The sequence below is a fragment of the Pelodiscus sinensis genome, chromosome 1 (assembly GCF_052426305.1).
Source record: "Pelodiscus sinensis isolate ZL-2025 chromosome 1, ASM5242630v1, whole genome shotgun sequence".
Taxonomy (NCBI): domain Eukaryota; kingdom Metazoa; phylum Chordata; order Testudines; family Trionychidae; genus Pelodiscus; species Pelodiscus sinensis.
In genome coordinates this window covers 135,224,414-135,243,481 of record NC_143052.1, presented here as the reverse complement: position 1 = coordinate 135,243,481, position 19,068 = coordinate 135,224,414, and the positions used below count along the sequence as shown (strand labels likewise).

General features: G+C 49.1%; 2 protein-coding genes across 4 annotated transcripts in view; both read right to left on the bottom strand.

Moving 5' to 3' along the window:
* The window catches only part of LOC102452987 (alpha-2-macroglobulin-like protein 1), a 48,871-nt gene extending 48,146 nt beyond the window's left edge, over nucleotides 1–725 (bottom strand). For 2 of the 3 annotated variants that reach the window (XM_089771760.1, XM_025183032.3), the window contains exon 1: nucleotides 507–725. In XM_089771760.1, the coding sequence (XP_089627886.1) occupies nucleotides 507–565 (59 nt within the window). In that variant the 5' untranslated portion in view covers nucleotides 566–725. The remainder of the gene's footprint in view (nucleotides 1–506) is intronic. The other variant, XM_025183031.3, reaches the window with a different exon arrangement.
* Nucleotides 726–16,548: 15,823 nt separating this feature from the next.
* Nucleotides 16,549–19,068, bottom strand: part of A2ML1 (alpha-2-macroglobulin like 1) — a 50,760-nt gene continuing 48,240 nt past the window's right edge. Inside the window, exons 35-36 of the mRNA XM_006119937.4 lie at nucleotides 17,760–17,801; nucleotides 16,549–17,097 (exon numbers count right to left, since the gene is read on the bottom strand). Of these exons, the coding sequence (XP_006119999.3) occupies nucleotides 17,761–17,801 (41 nt within the window). The 3' untranslated portion in view covers nucleotides 16,549–17,097; nucleotide 17,760. The remainder of the gene's footprint in view (nucleotides 17,098–17,759; nucleotides 17,802–19,068) is intronic.

Below are 19,068 nucleotides of genomic sequence, written 5' to 3'. Positions count from 1 at the left end.
TTCTAAGCTGTTCTTAGACACAATTTAAATGTCAAAAGCAATGGGGATCCCACAAAGGGGATTAGTTGACCACTCACTCATAGGAAATGTCTTCTGCTAGCTCAGGCTGGAGATATTTTTATGTTCAGCTTCTTATCATTCCTGTGTTCTTCTTCTTGGACTCCCCCAAACAACTCCTCTCCCGCCTTAGTGTTCCCACCCTCCAGCTACCCGTAGCCTCCTATGGCTGCAGTCTAGATAGCTAAGTAATCTGCCCTAGTGCAGCAAGGTGAGGATGACAGACACCTTTGGCCAGTGGTCTGCTCTGGAAGTACAGGGGACAGGCTATATGGCCTGAAGGATAAAAGATCTGATCTAGCTCAGGAGCTGCCATCCTAGACATAACAGCCCATTGATCTGATTGGCTGTGGCAGGAGATGGGATAGAAGGCTAGCTGGGAAAATGGTCCCTCTATTTAAGTTGTTCCCCTGATGACTGGGTTAAAATGGAGTTTGGGTATCACTCACAGTATGGGTGATGTGGCCGTGAAGTGCAGCAAGCAGCTTAGCGTGATGGCTGTCCACATCCTTCCCGGAAGACTTGTAGCATGTGGACAGTAGAGGCTGAAATATTCCTCTTCTTCCCAGGTCTCTGCTGCTGCTGCTGAATAATTCTCTTTGGAAGCTCCCTGAGCAAAGTGAGGGGAGGGGCTTTGCCTCCCCCCCTTCTTTTCCTCGGTCTCCTTCCCATGATTATACGCCTCAGCAGCAAGGGGGGTGTACCATACAGAGTATGCCTTAGCCAATGACTGCCTTCTGCACTCTGTCCACCAATCAATATGTGGTGTTCCCCTCCAAAATCCCTCCAGAGACATTTGACCAAACTGGCTTTTCCTGGATCAACAGCCTGAACATTGCTGCTCAGTGACCCGGGCCTGGTGCTCCTCACCTGTCACTTGTATCCCTTTGTTCTGGTGGGAAATGGATTGCTCATTGTATTGCCTCCGGTGGAAGCGCCTCCCTGGAGCAGAGAAGGCAGTTCTGACATGCAGTTTTGGCTGGGGGACTGGATGGCACAGGGAGATACAGATATGGAACTCTTCCCCTACTGGGCATCTAGCCCTTCACCTAGACATTCTTGGGGGCCCTCTGGAGCAGCTGGGAGTTCTTCCCTGCAGACAGTGGGCTCTGTGAAATGATACAATCCCAGTCTATTTCCTAGTGCCCTAGAGAGTTAACACCACAAGCAGCTTTGCCTTGTCCCCTTGTTGACAGGCTCAGTAGAGAGGCCTGTGGTTAGGTGGGCCAAAAAGAACACAACCTTCTCCACTGTAGAACCCCTATCATCACAAGGCAAAAGAAAAGCATTGTAGCAAGCCAGACCTTGGGTTGCCTTAAGCCTGCAAAGCCTGCATGGCATCTGGAGTCAACGCAGAGCCAGACATTTCACCAGCATTAGTTGTGCCAATTGTTTGCAATGCCTGGGATGAGGGTCTGTGCTCAGGTCCAACTGTCTTGGTGCCAACTAACATATTGTAACTTCAGCGCCTTCATGGCCAAGATGGCATCTGCTGTGCAGACAGCTCTGGTCAAGGGAACACAGGAACACAGCAGGGAAAGTCCCTTCCACCCCCAGCACCTGTTCTAACTCTTCTCTCCTCCCCGACCCCAAGTGAACACACACATTCCTCTCAAGATGACAATGAACACACAAAAGGGAAATTTAGTCCTGGGTGCTCCTGGTCATCTTCAGCACCACTATACTTCCTAGTAAACCCCTCTGGTGGCCTCTTCTGCCGCTCTCTGCTGATGCTCTGGATCTAAGGCTGTGTCTACACTACAGCCCTCATTTTTTGAGGAGTACAGGATCTTTCGAAAAAGGCTTTTCTTTTCGAAAGACCCCTGTCTAGACCACGGTTTCACTTTCGAAATAGCATTTTTCAAAAAAACCGCTGTGACGTGATTATGCAAATGAAGCATGGGAAATTCAAATCCTGGCTTCATTTGAAATTTTGATATGTCTAAATTAAATCCCTCTCTCGAAAGAGGGATACAGTCTAGATATAGCCTTAATGACCTGGTATTCAAACCAACAACCTGTGAAGCGTCTTGTTTGTTCTGTACACCCAAACTATGTTTGGTCCTAGAAGGACATGAGACCATGCCATAGACTCATAGAAGAGACCTCAGGAGGTCATCAAGTCCAGCCCCCTGCCCAAGGCAGGACCAATCCCATCCAGTACCCATCTGGTACTGGAATCCATTTTGAACCTGGTATTTTTCCATGGGTATGAGGGGTGCTAAACAAAGGGGTCCCACCCTGGGGAAAAGTCCATTCAAGTGAAGGGAAAACATCAGTCCTTTGTTTTCAGCTGGCTTTTGAAACTACTTTGTATCTTCAATGATACAAAGAACATTGAAGAAGTCATAGACCCAGGCCAGAGTAAAGATGAACTCTGACTTGAAGCTTTTTACCTGAGATAAGAACGTATGTTTACAATAAGAATTTGCATGCAACAAGTTTCATAGTGGATTAGAACTAGCTAACATTTTGTCAATTTAATTTGGTAATGTACTTTGACCTGACTGTTTTCACTTGCAGCCGCTTAAATCCTACTTTTTATACTCAATAAAAATATTTTTGTTTATTACCAATGTGCATCTCCCTCTTTCATTTGTAAAGGGAGCGGATAGCTTATAAGCTATCTCTGTGTAAAAATTGTACCTAGAGGAAGATGGATTTATTTGGGATTTTGGTCCCTTTGGGAGGGTTGGTTTCCTGGGTGCTGAGCCCTCTTGGAGCTGAACTGGTTCAGCATCAGTGGTGCTCTGCAGGGGGGCAGTAACCCCAACTCTGTGCCTTGGCAGGGGGAGACTAGAGGATCTGGCCCAGGACAGGGTGGTGGGGAGACAGGCATCTGTGGTATGACTGGAGTGTGCTTGAGGAGGATGTGCCTGAACTGTGTATCCACTGAGGAATGATGTTCTAGGGCACAGTGTTTGGTGACTGTAAGGACACAGGCCCATGTAGCTGCCCCGCAAGTGTCTGGAGTTGGAAGGCTGTTTAGAAAGGCCAGAGGTGTGGACATTGCTGGTGCTCCCCCTGCTCTGCCTTCCATCCCCAGCCCTGAGCTACCTCCAGGAAGCCTCCTGTTTCCCAGACAGCCAGGTCCCTCCAGCTGGGCCTTAATTAGCAATAACTGCCATGGCTTAGGGCTGGATTTTGCCCTTAAAAGTCCAGTGCAGGGCAGATGCTCTGTCACGGTCCCATATCAGTGTAAATTGTTTCAAGGGGGGGGGATATTATTCACTCTCTTTAAGACTCTTTGACCGTTGGATGTGCAAAGGGAGTGTCTCCATGAACCTTCTCATGCATTGTGGAAATTACAGCTAGACATGCCCTGATGGAACGGTTGGCTAGGCCCTGTTTTCTGAGGCCTGGAGTACAAGGCAGGGTGACAGGCACAGAGTTACACACCAGACACAGAAAGAAAGCCATTTCTGATTGTACATTTCAGGCCTATCCTTAGGCATATGCAGCTGTGTAGGCACCACTAAATTTGAGGTACCAGTGGTTAACCAACCACAGACCCAGATGAGGTTCCAGCAGCCCCCCAATCCCATCCCCCACCTGCTTCCCCATGGGCTCAGGGTCAGTTTTAGTAGCCCACAGCCCCATTCCCCCCCCCCCTTCCCCCGGGTACCCTCCTCCTGTGAGCTGTGCCCTGCCCCCACTCACCAGGCAGTGGCAAGTGGCATAAGCATGGACCGGATGACTGAGGAGGATGCTCAGCATCATGGGATTGTATGGTTGGCTATCTGTGCTCCCCGACCTTTGAGAGAGGCATCCATGCTAAGCATGACCGAGGGGGAAGACTGCTGGAATGGACCCCCCCCAGCCTACATTTTGAGGTTGAAGAGAGTGCTAGATCCTGTGGGGTATGCCAGGAATGTTTTTGCAGGGACTGTTTGTGGGGTGTGTAACAAGTGTGAAGCCATCCCTGTAGGCATTGCCTATGTATGCTGGCATGTTGGACTAGGAATATGGTAGTGGCCATATGTCTGAGCAGCTATAGGCAATGTCTGGCTGAGACACGGGGGCTGATGATGATGGGCATGGTCAGTTTAAACAAGTTGGAAAAATGGTGTTGAGATAGTTTCCCTTGTGCTTGCCAGCAGTCAAGATAGGCCTATAAGTGTCAGTTGTGTCTTGGTCAGATGTGATTTTTGTTTATCTGAAATCCCAGGGGAGGTCTTAAAGATATTCTTATCTTTTTGAAATATTGAATAGTGTGGGTCTGCCATTCATATTCCCGGGTATGAGAACAACATAAGCCCTGACTTGAGGGGGTGAGTAGCAATGATTATGAGGACCATTAAGAGTACTCCTGGTACTTCAGCTAGGCTGAAAGGCAATACACAGTGTTTATAGTGTTGCTTTGGCAGGATGAAAGGGAGGAATAGCCTGTGTGCAGGATGGATTGCAACGTGGAAACATGCACCGTGATGGTTGATGAACAATAGCCAATTTCCTGTTGTAATGCCAGAAGGCTCATTGCCAGGGTTAACATTTTGAAGTATTGTTTTCATAAGAACTTGTTGGGCTGCCAAAGGTCCAGGACAGATCTCCATTCCCCACCCTTTTTTGTGTCAGAAAGTAGCAGGAATAACACCTCTTTCCCTGGGGAGCATATGGTACTTTTTCTATGGCTCCTACGTGCAATAGATGATCTATTTCTTGTTGTAACAGGATCTTGTGCGAAAGGTCCCTGAAGTGGGATGGGGGAAGGTGGGTGGACAGGGGTGTGTGAAATAAATGTGATAGAGTAACCTTTGTGGCCTATTTCTAGTAGACAGTTGTCTGATATGTTGTTTTGCCAGATAGCATACTACAGTAACAGGCAAGTTGTGAAGAGGCTTTGCCTTGGTTGGCATTGTGGAAAAGGGAGCGATGTTGAACTCTTGACCAGTGTAGACAGCTTGGACTCCAGAGGCTGATCATGTGTCTGTTGCTGTCATGGTTGTTTCTGTCTGTGGCATTGATCATATGCAAGCTGAAGCTATAAATACAGTGCCAGACAGACACATTGCACATAGAAGCAGCCCAGGTTGTTTGGTTGGTTGGTTTTTTGCATTGCAGGACATATAAACCTGTGGTTTTTAAGGTAGCACAGGACTCTCTGAGGGTATGCAACGAGATCCCGGTGCTCTCTGTGAATGGTTTCTGTCCCTCAAGTGGCAGATCCTTGACAGTATTTTGTATTTCTTTAGGAAATCCTGAGAGATGGAGCCAGGAAGTGCGACACATGATGGTGGCTGTTGCTAGTGATCAGGCCAGCTGTCGGCAGAGTTGAGGGACTCCTGTAATACTGTCTTAAATAGTAATAGAGATGTAGCCGTGTTAGTCTCGTCTTGCTGAAACAAAGGACAGGACTATGCAGCACTTTAAAGTCTAACAAGATGGTTTATTAGGTGAAGAGCTTTCGTGGGCCAGACCCACTTCCTCAGATCAAATTATGGAAGAAAATTGGCATGACCATATATACCAAAGGGATACAATCAAAAAAAGTGAGCACATATAAAACAGACAAATCGGATTTTAAAACAGAGGGGGGATAAGGAGGGAGGTTAGTGTCTCTGAGCTAATGATATTAGAGGTGATAATTAGGAAAGCTATCTTTGTAATGAGTAAGATAATTAGCATCTTTACCTTATCCATTACAAAGATAGCTTTCCCAATTATCACCTCTAATATCATCACCTAATAAACCATCTTGTTAGTCTTTAAAGTGCTGCATAGTCCTGTATTTTGTCCCTGCAATGTTGGCTTTGTATTTCTTGTGATCTTCATCTGGCATTTGTTCAATAAAGGGTTTCATTTTATGTTGTACGTGTATTTTTCCAGGAATGCAGAATGGTTGGCAATGCAGAATTGTAAGGAGATCAATGAGTAAGATTTCTACCCTAAAATACCTACTCTTTTCTAGTCCTTATCATACAGGGTAGCTCTGAATTGGGACTGGTTACTGCAGTGCTGCACTGCATCCACTGCTAGGGAGTAAGGAGTTGGATGTGGGGAGAGGAACTCTGTTCCTTTTGCTGGGGCATAACAGTTTGTCTGCACATTTGGAAAGGGAGGAAGAGTGCCTGGAATCTGCCATATTACTTTTGCCAAGTCTATGATGGTGGAGTTAATTTACAAAGCTGATGGGGATGTCTGTGGTGTGTCCATCAGTTTATGCTGAGTCTCTGGTAATTCCACCAGGGAAATGTCCAGAGAACCTGCCAGTCTCAAAAGTGGTCCTGAAAGGACTTAGATTAACAGATTAGCAATGAATAGCATTAACAAAACACATAATAATTGATGCTTATATAGCTAGACAACAGTGACCCCACCCCAGAGTGTGCACACCCTTAGACTCAGTCCCAGACACTTGCTTGCGTTGGCGCGCTGATGTTGCAGCTGTAGTGAGGGTTTGGTCCAGGCTAAACAGCAGCTCTGTCCCAGGCAGCACTCTTCCAGCAAGGCCCAAACTTACTGCCTTGTGCTGTGCCAATAGGAAGCAGCCTGCTAACTCCCAGTTCCAACAGGCATCCAGTAGCTGCATCCAACAGCCCCTGCACTGGGTCAATGTCCTTGGCAGCAGCCTGGCTCCCCCTCTGGTTCCAAACTCCAAGGCAGAGTCCCAGACTGCGAGGCCTCTTTCTTCAAGCACATGGAGCGAGCCTCCTCTCTCGTACCAGAGTCCTTCTTTCCTGTTTTTTCCCAAGGGCTCATGGGAATTGTAGTCTGGATTGTAGCACACAGGGTCTTTTCAGAATAAAACAGAGGCCCCTTTAGTAAGGGGACTACAGTACAATTTAAGTAAACTATAAAAAATCTAATATACTAAAATGACTGTGCAAACCAGGGGGGGGAAACCTAAGATCTGGATCTGACCCTCAAAACTTGAGGCTCCCCCTAGCATTGGGGAACCTGCACTGACACTCGAGCCCCATGGCCCTCTCCCCCGCCCCCGCTTGCAGGCCAGAGCCAGATCTTACCCTTGGGCTTGGCCCGCAGGGGGAGAAAGTGCAGCTCTCCCCTCCCACACTGGCACAGATAGCACTGCCTGGAGGCTTTTCCCCTCCCCACTCCGACTGACCAAAATCATGGGCAATGGGAGCAGCAGGGGTGTGGTGCCCGGGAGCAGTGGGGGACACAGAGCCATGGGTATCCCCAGGGAGCTGTGGTAGGAGGCCCCCCTCCTCTAACCCACTCCTGCACCCTACCAACATCCCATACCACCCAGTCCTGAGACTGCTCCTGCACTCCCCCCCCCCACTTCCCCTCAACCCCAGTTCACTCCTGCACGCTCCCTCCTGCCTAGACCCCACACCCCAAGCCCACTACCTGGCAGCCCCCTCCCACACACTGAACCCCTCGTTTTTGGCCCCACCACAGAGTATAGGCTCTCGTGTGCGAGGGGAATGTGGGAAGCGCCTTTTTTCTTCTCAGTCGGTGGCCACTTCAGTGATTTTTCTATAGGTCACTGGCCCTGACCCAAAAGAAGTTCCCCACCCTGATATGAACTGTATTCTTTTCTAGAAAACGTTGAAGCGGCAGCACAGCCACTGGGCTCTGTCTGCAGCTGAGGATGGGGCAATGAGTGTGCTACAAGAGGCACCAGTGGCACCGTGAGATAGTTACTATGCTGCTACCTACCATGCCTGATCTCTAGCACACAGACGCACCGACACTTAAAGCAGAGCACCCCCAGGGGCACTCCTCCAAGAATTCCCAGCATGGCTAATAAATGACCGCTCATGAGGAGCACCAATGCCAGCACAGGTGTGAGTACTAGCTGGGAGCGAGGCTGGGCATGCACTTGCCAGAGCTCACTGACCTACCTGCCCATCCCTGCTCCTGCTGCTTTGTTTGCCCAGCTGTGTCCTCCCATCAGTCTCTCCCCCGCGTTCTGAGCCAGTGACTACATACAGATCCTGGGTACAGCAGTGTGAATCTGGAAGGAATCCAGCAAAGTCAATGACTGACTGAATTACACCAACCCCAATGAGCACTTCAGTGAAGCCACTGCCAGTGCTAGCAGGAGAGGTTCTCCCAGAAGCAGAGGTATCCATCTCCCTGAGAACAGTAGCTAGGTCAACAGAAGAATTCTCCTGTCAGCCTCGAGCTGTCTACCCTGGAGATTAGGTTGACTGAATTATACGGCTCTGAGGGGAGAATTTTCACAACCCTGAGTGACATATTTGGGTTGACCTCACTCTTTCCTGTAAATGTAGCCTAAGCTCTCACTGTGGCCAGCGGCTCAGAGCTGGAGATAAGCAAGGATGCCTGTGACTCATGGCTGTGTCATTCCTTTCTGCTGCTGAGTGTAGCAGAATTTTTCCCTGTGAACGCTGCTGGATAGGCAGTCCTGGCGAGTGGAGGCTGCAAATCCCTATCTACCATGTGAGCAAAATAAATACACAAACTCTGAAAGGAACATTTTCATTTAAAAATGAAAGGGCAGAAGAAAAGGAGATTCAAAGTTAAAGTCGTATGTAAATATGAAGGGCATCCATTCATGATCCAAGTTCTGTCTGGGGATATTGGCAAACCAGTTTGCATCTCTATTAGCTTCAGTTTCCTCTCTGGATAAAGTGGGTATAACAACACTGAGTTATCCACCCACCAAGGGCAATGGATTTGTGAAGTGCTTGAGATCTTCAGATGGACGATGCTTGAGAAAGGCAAATTATTACTGTACTTTAGGAACTAAACAAATGCCTGAGAGTTTGAAAGTGTAGCGCAAAAGTCATTAACCAAGCAAGGCAAAGTTAATTCTCTCTCACAATCCTTAACAGGTTGGGACTCGCTCCTGGAGCACCCCCTGCTGGTCATTCTGCCCTCCTGGCATTGCCCACATCCAGGGTCTTCCTCTCTTGAGGAATCCCATTACCCCTAGGCCCACCTTGCCTTAGTGACCCACAACCATTCATTATCTAGCCCCTTCTCTCAGGGGCAAACTGCAGTTTAAAATGACACTTCATCATTGGCAAGGGGGAGGGAGGTTGGACCTCCTGCCTGTTCCCGCCCTGGCTGCTCCTCTGCAGCCCTAGTGCCTCCCTGGGCCCAGTCACTGGGCCTCAGCCTGGGGTCTATTAGGGATGTTAAGTAGAGGCTAATAAGCTAATCGAGCAGTCAATGGAATTTCCATCAACTACATGATTAGTCGATTAGAGGTTAGCTCCTGGGGGTGGTAGGAGCTGAGACTGAGCAGCGCCAGCTCGCACTGGCTCCAGGACTGCTCTGGCTCTGCTTTTTAAATATAGCAAGAGCCCCGAGAATCTTACTACATTTAAAAGGCAAAGCCGCAGCGGGGAGCCCAGTACGAGCCGGGACTGAGCAGTCCCAGCTCGTTCTGAGTCCCAGGCCGCTGTCTGCCTCCCCTGCCCTTGTCTTCTGTTAGATGGTGCTGGGGGGAACCGGCTTTTAAGCTGGCTCCCCAGCACCAGCTCCTGCTCACCCTGCCCCCCCCCCCTTGCTGCTTTTGCTACAGCGGGGTGGGGGGAGCAAATAGTCCAGCAGTGACTTGATTAGTTGCTTACATCTCTAGGGTATATTCAGGTCCAACCTTCCCTTGCTTACCCTGCCTTTCCCCAGCACCGCCCTAAGGTACCCTGTGTTGCAGAGCTCCAGAGTTGGAGTGAGAATGAGCTCCTCCTGGACAATCAGCTCTTTATACAGTCCTTTTGGGCTCTGAGTCTCCCAACATCAGCCCTCTCTCATGGCTGTTTCAACCCTTTCCATCCCAGTGCAGGGCAAGCGCCCCATCACAATGGCCTTATCATGCCACGTGGAACTTGTCCACCCTTATTTCCTTTGCCCTTCTCTCCCACTATCTTGCTGACCTCCAATACCTGCCACTCCTTCCTGCCCCACTTCCCTCTCTGTGAATGAGCTTGCTAACTTTGTCAAAGAGGAAACCAACAGGCTCTTCCTGCCTCCCTGAACACCCTTGTTGCATCTAATATAAAAGTGGAAAATAAAGCAAATCAGTTTTAAGAACCAGACTGGGGTACATTATTGATTTTCTTTAATATGGTATTTTCCTCAAGCTGTGACATGTTCACATACTTTAAACTAGACTCCACAGCGAGTTTATAATAGCTGCAGGACCCATACCCCCACATTCTGGTAATTAGACCTATGCAGATGTCCCTCTGCAGCATCTCTCCATGACTGCTAGAGACAGCACTGGTACAAGCCTCCCATTCATCTATCGATCCCTCACAGACATCCCTCAACAGGCATTCTCCAATGGCACGAAGAGACAGGGGCAGATGACCATTTTACAGGGCCCAGGGCAGCACAATTTCACGGGGCCCCCCTTTGCCACGGCACATGCGTGGGGCTTCTTGAAACGCGAGGTCTGGGGCGGCCGCCCCGCTCGCCCTGCCCTATATCCGCCCCTGAGAAGAGAGGCACTGAGTACACACGACCAATTTAGTCCTTGACCTCGCCACTGGTCCCTGACTAAGCACAGCCAAGGCCGGATTAAGACATGGGCGAGCCGTGCAGATACTCAGGGCGCCCCTTATAGCTGCCTTCAGGTGCAGCGTGCCCGGCTCCCAGATCGCGGACTGCAGAGGCCCCTAGCAGCCACCCTGCTGTGGCCGCCCGAAGTGGGGGCCGCGTTAAACCCTGCAGCGCTGGCCAGCAGTGGCCCTCCCCCCACGACTGCGGGACCCTTCCCCAACCTGGGGCTCAATTAAACTGTGTGCCCAGGGCGCCGGAATGGCTCGGTCCAGCCCTGAGCACAGCCCTACTCATTTACAAACACAGTAGGTGTTTCTCTGGTCCCCAGCACCTGACTCAGTTTGTGTAGCCCAAACTAGCTGAAAATCATCTCTGCCTCCTGTACGTTGGGCCTTTTATGCTGCATATCTAAGATGGCAGTTTATCAGCTGAGAGTCAGACTTCTCCCCAACTGGCTCCTAGGGGACCTGTTCCTCTCCTCTGTTCCAGCACACAGGGAGGAGGAGATCGGATGGAAGTCGTGCTCCCAGCAGCTGGCCATACCCCAGCTCAGCAGGATTCCTGAGCTGTCCCTGTGTCCAGCAAGGACAAGTGATCCCCCGACAGCCCCACCTATAAGCGGCTGGGCACTGGGCAGGCAGGTGATAACCACAGGATCTCTGTTGGATTGCAGGGCTAGACTGATGTGAAGCTAATGCTCCCTGCCCCCGTAGCTATTTCTTGGTGAATGTTTGAGGGGTCTGATTATTTTTGTTCATTTTAAATGGGGAATTTTCTTGAGTCTGAAAAAAATGAAAAGAAAGGGGGAAATCATGGACCAGGACTCTGTGGTATTTGACTGGGCTCCAGCACTACTGTCGCCGCAGAGGAGGTTTCGGGGAAATGTTCCCTGGGAGACAGTGCAGCTCCAGTTTAACCACCATTTTATTTTATCAGGGCTGCTCAGAGCTCTTCACTCCTCACAACTGTTGATCCAGCAACTTTCACAAGGAAGGAATTTGCTACATTCAAACATTCATTCCTACAAGGAAAGAAGCAGCACTGGCTGGGCTCCACGCAGGCCTGACAGTCCAGCTCCACGGAGATCAGTCAGTCCTGTCAGTCAGTCCCTGATTGCAGTGGAGCTCCTCCAGCTGGACATGGCTGGCATTGAGCGCACTGGCTCAGCAAGCCAAGGAAAGGCTGGAGAAGAGGCTGGGAAAACAAAGCAGCAGGAGCAGGCACTAGCAGGTCAGAGAGCTCTCTCAGCTGCAGGCCCAGGCTCTCTCTGTTCACAGCCCTGACACCTGTGCTGAGAGCTGGCAGTCGTCAGCCATAGCTTATTGGTTTCTGACAGATCCATGCTGGTGGCTTTCATGGGCCCAGAACTTTATTGTCTTCTGATCAGATGAACTGGCCATCTTATAACCCGCATTATCTAAACCATATTATTCATCTCCCTGAAAATCAGGCAACACTCTGAACCCTCCAACTAGAACTGAGGATCCCACCCAAATCCCAGACAAAGAAGCCCCAAAAGTTCTGCCTAGCTCAGGTAAAGTTTGAAAACCTTCACCCAGAAACTCAAAGCCAGTTCAAAAACCAGCCGTCCTCTCCCTGGGATCTTTGTCCAAAGCTTGGACATGAATACCCAAACTTTAAAGCTGAACCTTTGCCGCCAATTACTCTTTTTCCCATTGGTGTGACTCCACCCCTGCCCAACACATCACTTTCTGATTTGCGCAGCTGCCGCTGCACTGCCCAGGACTAGAAATCCAAGAACATGAGAAAGAGAAAACCTGCTCCTTAGGGCCTCCCCGCTGTGGCTGGAGTACAGCTTGGGGGGGGGGGGGGAATCCCCATTCCCATTTGAGATTCCCAGACCCTGAAATTGCTGATTGAAGAAATTCTGACCCACAGCTCAACAACTGAAGGAATCTCTGAACCAAGCCTCCATATAGTGGGCCACAAGGGTCAGAGCCTACACCGCTGCAGGCTCTGTGGAAGTTCAGGTTTAGATCCAGCCTGTGCCACTGGCATTAAAAGCTAACTCAGAGACACAGGATCTGACACACACCCCGAACTTGCGGATGCTGAAGACCTACATCCAAATCTGAACATTGTACCTTGGACTAAACTCTGGAATTAATGAGGAGGAACCAGAACTAGGTCCAGAAGTTGATGGAGAAGCAAAGTTCCTGCTCACAGGCCAAGCAAGTGGCACAAGGATAGTGGGGCTCAGCTGACATGATTGAGAGCGCTAGGCTACATGCCATGTAAGAGCTGTGGTTCTGGAAAAGCCACATGTGCGGATCAATCAAACAAGTGACAGCTAGGAGCAGGGGTTTCTACACAGCTAACACCCTTTACCAAGGAAAGCACACAAGGTGAACAGACTGAACCAGGCTCTACTCCCAAGTCTGTTCACTGCCCTTTTCTTCTTCGTTTATCCAGGGGCATTCTCCCCCTGCCGCTCCTTGATCCAGAGCAGTAACTCTCATAGACTTGGGTCTTAGGAGAACCAGCTGACGTGGGGCAGAGGCAACCATTGTGGCTTCCCATCAGCACTCAGGAAGAGACCATTGTACGTGGTGCCAGTTCAACCAGATCTGAGTTGAAGACCTGGACCTAGGCACTAAAACCAACAAAAGTATCTGAGGTGGCCGATGTGTGTTGAGACAAGGAGATGCACAGGTGTTACAATTGCAAGACAATGCTTGTTGCAATGCTTTTTTTCATCTGAGATAGGAGTCCAGCCCATGGAGCTCATGCCACATTGGTTTCTTTCCTTAGGACGCCCAACAAAAAGCATGCTTGAACCACTAGGAATTTGATCAAGACCCGCAAAGCCACAACATCAAGAGAACTGTGGTAAGAAAGGGAAACTGTTTAGTTGCTGCTGTGAGGAGTTTGCCTGGACCCTGGGTGAAAGGCTCCATACCCCATTCTCCAAAAATCCCTGAGCCATCACGTCCCTAGACTAAATCGTGTGATAGCTGCCAACTTTATCCCACAGGCCAGCACTCACAGGAGGAAACAAGGGACAGTTCCTCAGCAGCCAGAACTGAGGGGCACAAGTCACCACTGGTGGAGACTAGGCCTGGGTCATTGAGCAGCAAAAGGCTAAAAGTTGTTAAAGAAAAGCCAGCTTGCCGGTTGCCTGGGGATGGAATCCAGAAGAGCTGCATTATACAGCCCCCAAGAAACATGAAGAGGTAGATGAGGAAGGATGAAGGTGATTCTCTCCCAGGGAAGGTGTGAAAAGAAATCATGTCCCTTCTCTCTCATCCTCCCTTCCTCAGACCTCCCACATGCAATCCCTTCCCTCTGCTGTGCGGGAGGGGACGAATTTGGTAGACACCTGGCCACACTAGAGCAAAAATGCTCAGCAGTTGAAGAGAGATTAACTGCCCAGACCAGGCCTAGGCAAAATACCCTCTGTGGGCTGAATCCATCCTACCAAGCATTCAGATCTGGCCCACGGTCACAGTGGGGAGTCTCAGGCAGACTGCCTGCCTGCCCCTCACATGCTACTGAAAAAAGCATCTGATGCTAGGCTCTGTTTGAAACACACACTGCTCCCACCCCCAGCACAATGCAATTGGCCAGTTTCTAGCCAATGGGAGCTGCCTGTTGTCAACAGGCATCTTGCAAAGCATCTCCCCTTAGGCTTGCAGCTATTAAAAAAATCACATGGCCCCTGCAGCCAGTGCAGGGGTGGGGTGGGACAGGGCAGGCAGGGAGTCTGCTTGGGAAGGCTGCTGGCTGGTAGTTAAGCAGGTAAGTCTCCCAGCTAGATCCTTTTACCCTCCTACCCCACATAACCCAAACCCTCTGTCCCCATATCCTCTCCCAGATCCTGCATCCTAATCCCCTGCCCCAGGACATGACCCAAACCCCTCCACTTCCTCCTGCACCCTAATTCCCTGCCCCAGGTCACAATCCCCTCTTGCCCAAGGTCACAATCCAAACCTCTGCACCCTAGTCCCCTAACTCAGGTCACAATTGCCTCCTTCACTCAACTCCCTCCCAGACCCCACACCCTCTCCTGCCCCCCAATCTCTTACTACAAGCTCCCTTCTGTACCCAAACTCCATCCCAGACCCCAAACTCCCTCCATTGATATGGAAGAGTGCAGCCCTCAACCACTTTCGAAATTCTTGGAGTGCTCTTCCTCCCATCCCCCCCCCCCCCATCAAAAATTATTGCTCAGCCCTGTCCCAGACCAAGGTATAAGCTGAAGAGTAGCAAACTTGATTGGAGCTCTAGCTTTTGTTGCCTTAAAGAAACCCGTTTCTCTTCTCTCCAAGCTCAACATTTATCCTCTTTTTTAAAATTCATCAAAAGGGTTTCTGTTTTCATTTGGACTGCTTAGTGTACTGAGCACAGGCACTTGCTAGAGCAAATAGCATTTGCACCCAGTGGCATTGTGCATACCAGCCTGTGGCTCCATTACACAGCAGTTCATCTGTGAGGACATGATCCACTATCTGCTCAATTCTGGGTTCTCCAGGCGAATTGGAATCAACACCACGCAGTATCTGCTGTAGTCACAGTGCACCCACCTGGAACTCTGCCACCTCCTGGCACTTATGGGACTGAATGGACCTAGCACAAAGGGATATTTACTGGCAGCCTAACCAGGTGTGGTAATAGGTAATGTACCCAATAATCTGCATAATCTCTGGGTATCTGTACAGGAATCTGTGGAGTTACCTATAATATGCAAAGCTACGAGGGGTTTTACTGAATAATGGGCAGTTCCAGACGTTTCTCTAATGTTTGATATTTCATAGAATCAGCCTTGACAAGCCAAGCCATGGATCCACTCATCAGGAAGCAAAAGGCAAATCTGTCAGGCTCCTGTGGTACATCTGAACTCTCCCATCCAGCTGCGCTCTTGCTTGCTTAAAGGCACTACAGAACAACAGGCAATCTTCTTGCTCCTTCTAGGTAGAAGGCCCAGAAGATGAAGAACAAGGAAAAAAAGGGGGAGAGAAGCAGCAGGGGGGGGAAACCCCAAAACAGGCATAGGGAGGGCTACTTTCCCTCATTCCTATCTCCCCGTGGGCCTCAGCATCCCAGGGACAGTTGCACATCCTCTTACTACCATTGCAGGCCTCAGCTTTTCAACCTGGGGACAATTCCCATCACCCCGTGGCCACTTCATAGTATTTCTGCCCTTCACCTTTTGCCAATACCCCCTCCCACTTCAGAGGTAGGAGATGACCCTTTGTCAAGTCTCCCAGCCTTGCCTCAGCAGCAGTAATATCCAGCCTTCAGGAGGTGTCCAACTCCCAGCAGGAACTGGCTCCATTGTGCTGTTTAGGCCTGCATGGCAACCAAGCCTTCTGAAGACAGGAGTATCTCTCATCACTCCAGCCTCTGGGCTAGGGCCTCATTTGCTTCCCAATGTGGGGGGTGGGAGGTTTTGTTAGTTAAGTCTGTAAATTGCTCAGAAACCCTCAGATGGAAGGTACCGGAAAAAGAAATTATGTTTTCTTTCACAGCTGCCGCAGTTTTGGCACTTTCTGACCCAGGACCTGATAGAGCCACAAGGCACCCAGATACCATGGTGATGGGGTGCAGTATAGAAATGAGCAACAGCACTGAGGAAGAGTCTGCCCTCTTGGTACCACTAGCCCAACTGAGAACACCAGAAGTCACATCTGGTTCTCAGCAGACTCCAGAGAAGCAATACCACCCCACACGAGGATTCCTCTGCTGCAATTTAGCCAGCCCAGCCATGTCCTGCTGAGAAGCCCACTCTACATCCCTGAACAGGACTGTGGAATAGCCACAGAACAGGCAGCCCTGGACTTTACATGGAGGACAGGACAGCCTGGACCAGGGTTTGGTTAGACCAGGATGCCTACTCTCACTGCAGACACATTCCCAATGCTCACAGCCACATACTTCGTTATTGAATCTCAGCCACTTAGGGAGGCAGCAAGGCTGTACAAAGACTGCAGACAATGGGGTAAACAAGTGACCACAGATGCATCCCGTAAGTAGCTGCCCACTCAAGAACAGCAGGATCGGGATAGGTCCCAGACAGAGATGCCAAAAAACACCCAAAATGGCAATTTATTGTTAGCTCAGTATGGAAATATATCATATGAACATTGCCCCATGTTGAGAGATTGACCTCTTCTAGCAAACTAACCCTGCACCCAGTTCAGCATAATTCTCTGTGGTATTTCCTAGCCCCACAACTAGCTCCATCAACCCAATACTCAAATATTCACTGCCCTGAATTCTCCCTTGCTTTGCATCTGTGTAGCCTCTCAGCCCTCTCTAGGAGAATGATAATGAGGACACCTGACTCGATACCACCCCAGGCTCCCTTCTGAATTCCCTTGAGATTGCCTTCTGCTTGGCTGTCAGCCCTTGTGCTACTTTTCATACAGTGAGGAATGGAGGTTGCCTGTGTTCACCCTATAATTTCTTCCTTCCTCACCCCCTTACTGGCTAGAGGAGCAGTTGAGAATTGATGCATTCTGGAGCAGCATGTGAGCAGAGTTGATAGAGAGAGTCTTCTCCCTTAGCGCAGAAGCTAAGTGCTGCAGACAAACCAGGAATTCCTGTGAACCATGCCAGGGACAATGTGTCGGTCACCTGAAGGAAGAGGAAGCAAATTTACATACATATCCCTGGTGCCTTTCATTCTGAAAGGTCTCAGAGCAATTTACAAAGTCTGGCTGAATGCAGCCACTCCTGCGGTGGATTATGACAGGTGTTAAATAACACCACACAACATATTAAGAAAGGAAAGAAGTTGTTTGTTCTTGTAAGTAGTATGATGGGATCTTTTGTTGACCACAGCCAGTCAGTTATCCTATTTTATCCCACAGACAGCACTTCCAGCAGCACAACAGCCCTTAGCATCACGCTGGGGCATCGGGATAGGTGACTCGTAGGGAGAGAAAACCTTCTACTACATCTGCCATGGCCTCCCTGTAGCACAGTGCCCCTACACTGGAGCATTGAGGGCATGTTCTAAATCAGAGGGGAGAGCACCCCTACCGAGTCACCCACAGCACTTCTAGCACACACTGGGGGGCACAGGTCAGCAGTGACTCAGATGGGAAAGGACCACTTGACAGAGACCCTTACTGCTTCCTGCAGCACAGCACACACACATACACACCACCCGCCCAGAATTGGGATCACCTCTGACAAAGGGAAGTATTTCATTTTTGTCCACCTCATGTCTATGCTTGCTTTAGTTGCACCATGACAGTTCATAGTACTCCATGAGAGCCATGCCCCCTGCTCACCTCACTGGCAGGGGTCTGTGTATTCCACTGTTGCCTGCTCATCTGTAACAGAAGAAACAGACCGTTACTTTCAGCGCAAGACATAAGCAGGGAGAAATGAAGAGTAGCCCAATCCCCAGACAGCCTTCTGAGACTTGGGGGAGGGTTACAGTTTCAGCCATGATTTGGTTGGCTGAACTTTCCAACCAAAGCAAGAAACAAAAGGGAGGAGACTTAACAGTTTAAAATTAATATAAGCGAATTGAAACCTCTTGATCACATGGACAGTATTAGCATGAATTTGGGATGGACGCATCAAGTAGGTTGTCTCAAAAGACTGCTAATGAAAGCTTTATCCCTAACATCCCTGTGAGTGTCAGAGGGGCAGCCGTGTTGGTCCATAACTTTAAAAAACTAGTAGTTCTGTGGCACCTTAGGGTATGTCTGGCCTGCTGAGAAAAGTTGAGAAAAGATATGCAAATTGCAAACCGCAATTTGCATATCTTTTTCCACTTTTTTCCCCAAAAGAGGCTTTTCCAAAATTTGGCCCAGCTACATGGGGCCAAATTTAAGAAAAACTCCTCTTTTGGAACATCCTTTAATCCTCTTACTGAGCGGAATACAGAGATGCTGAAAGAACACATCTGCTTTTTTGGAAACTTCCAAAAAAGCGGACATGTTCCTTGGACATGGCAGAGCTTTTCAAAAAGCTCTGCAGTCTAGACATAGCCTTAGAGACTAACAAATATTGAACTCACTAATTCATTAACAATCACTAACGGATCTAAAGGTGACAATATTATAACAAGTCAATTTCAAAAACCAACTGGAGAGAGAAGCTATAGAACTTCATTTCATTTACAAGTTTGATGCCTGCGATAGAGGTTTAAACAAAGACCTTAACTGGATAGACCGCTACATTCCGCACCCTAATGAAATAAAAAGCCAAGCACAGGGTAGTTAGAGTACTTAGAACCAACTGTATTGGCCTCATTTACTGTGGACAGTTTAATTGGCAATATTTATATTTTTTCCTTCCCTTTCTCGCCCCATTCTCTCTCTTTCTCTGCTATTTATTTGTCCCCTGGATCCTTTAACTCCATTCATCTGAAGAAGTGGGTTGTGTCCACGAAAGCTCATGATACAATCTACATGTTTTGTTAGTCTAAGGTGCTGCAAGACTATTTGTTATTTTTCATGTTTATTAAATCCATCCATCTAGTATCTAGAAGTGGGCAAACCCCACTTCTTCAGATGAGATGGTCTCTGAGGCATTGTTTATGTGCCAAACATCAGAAAGTCTATGTTTAAAACCTCAGAATTTTCAAAA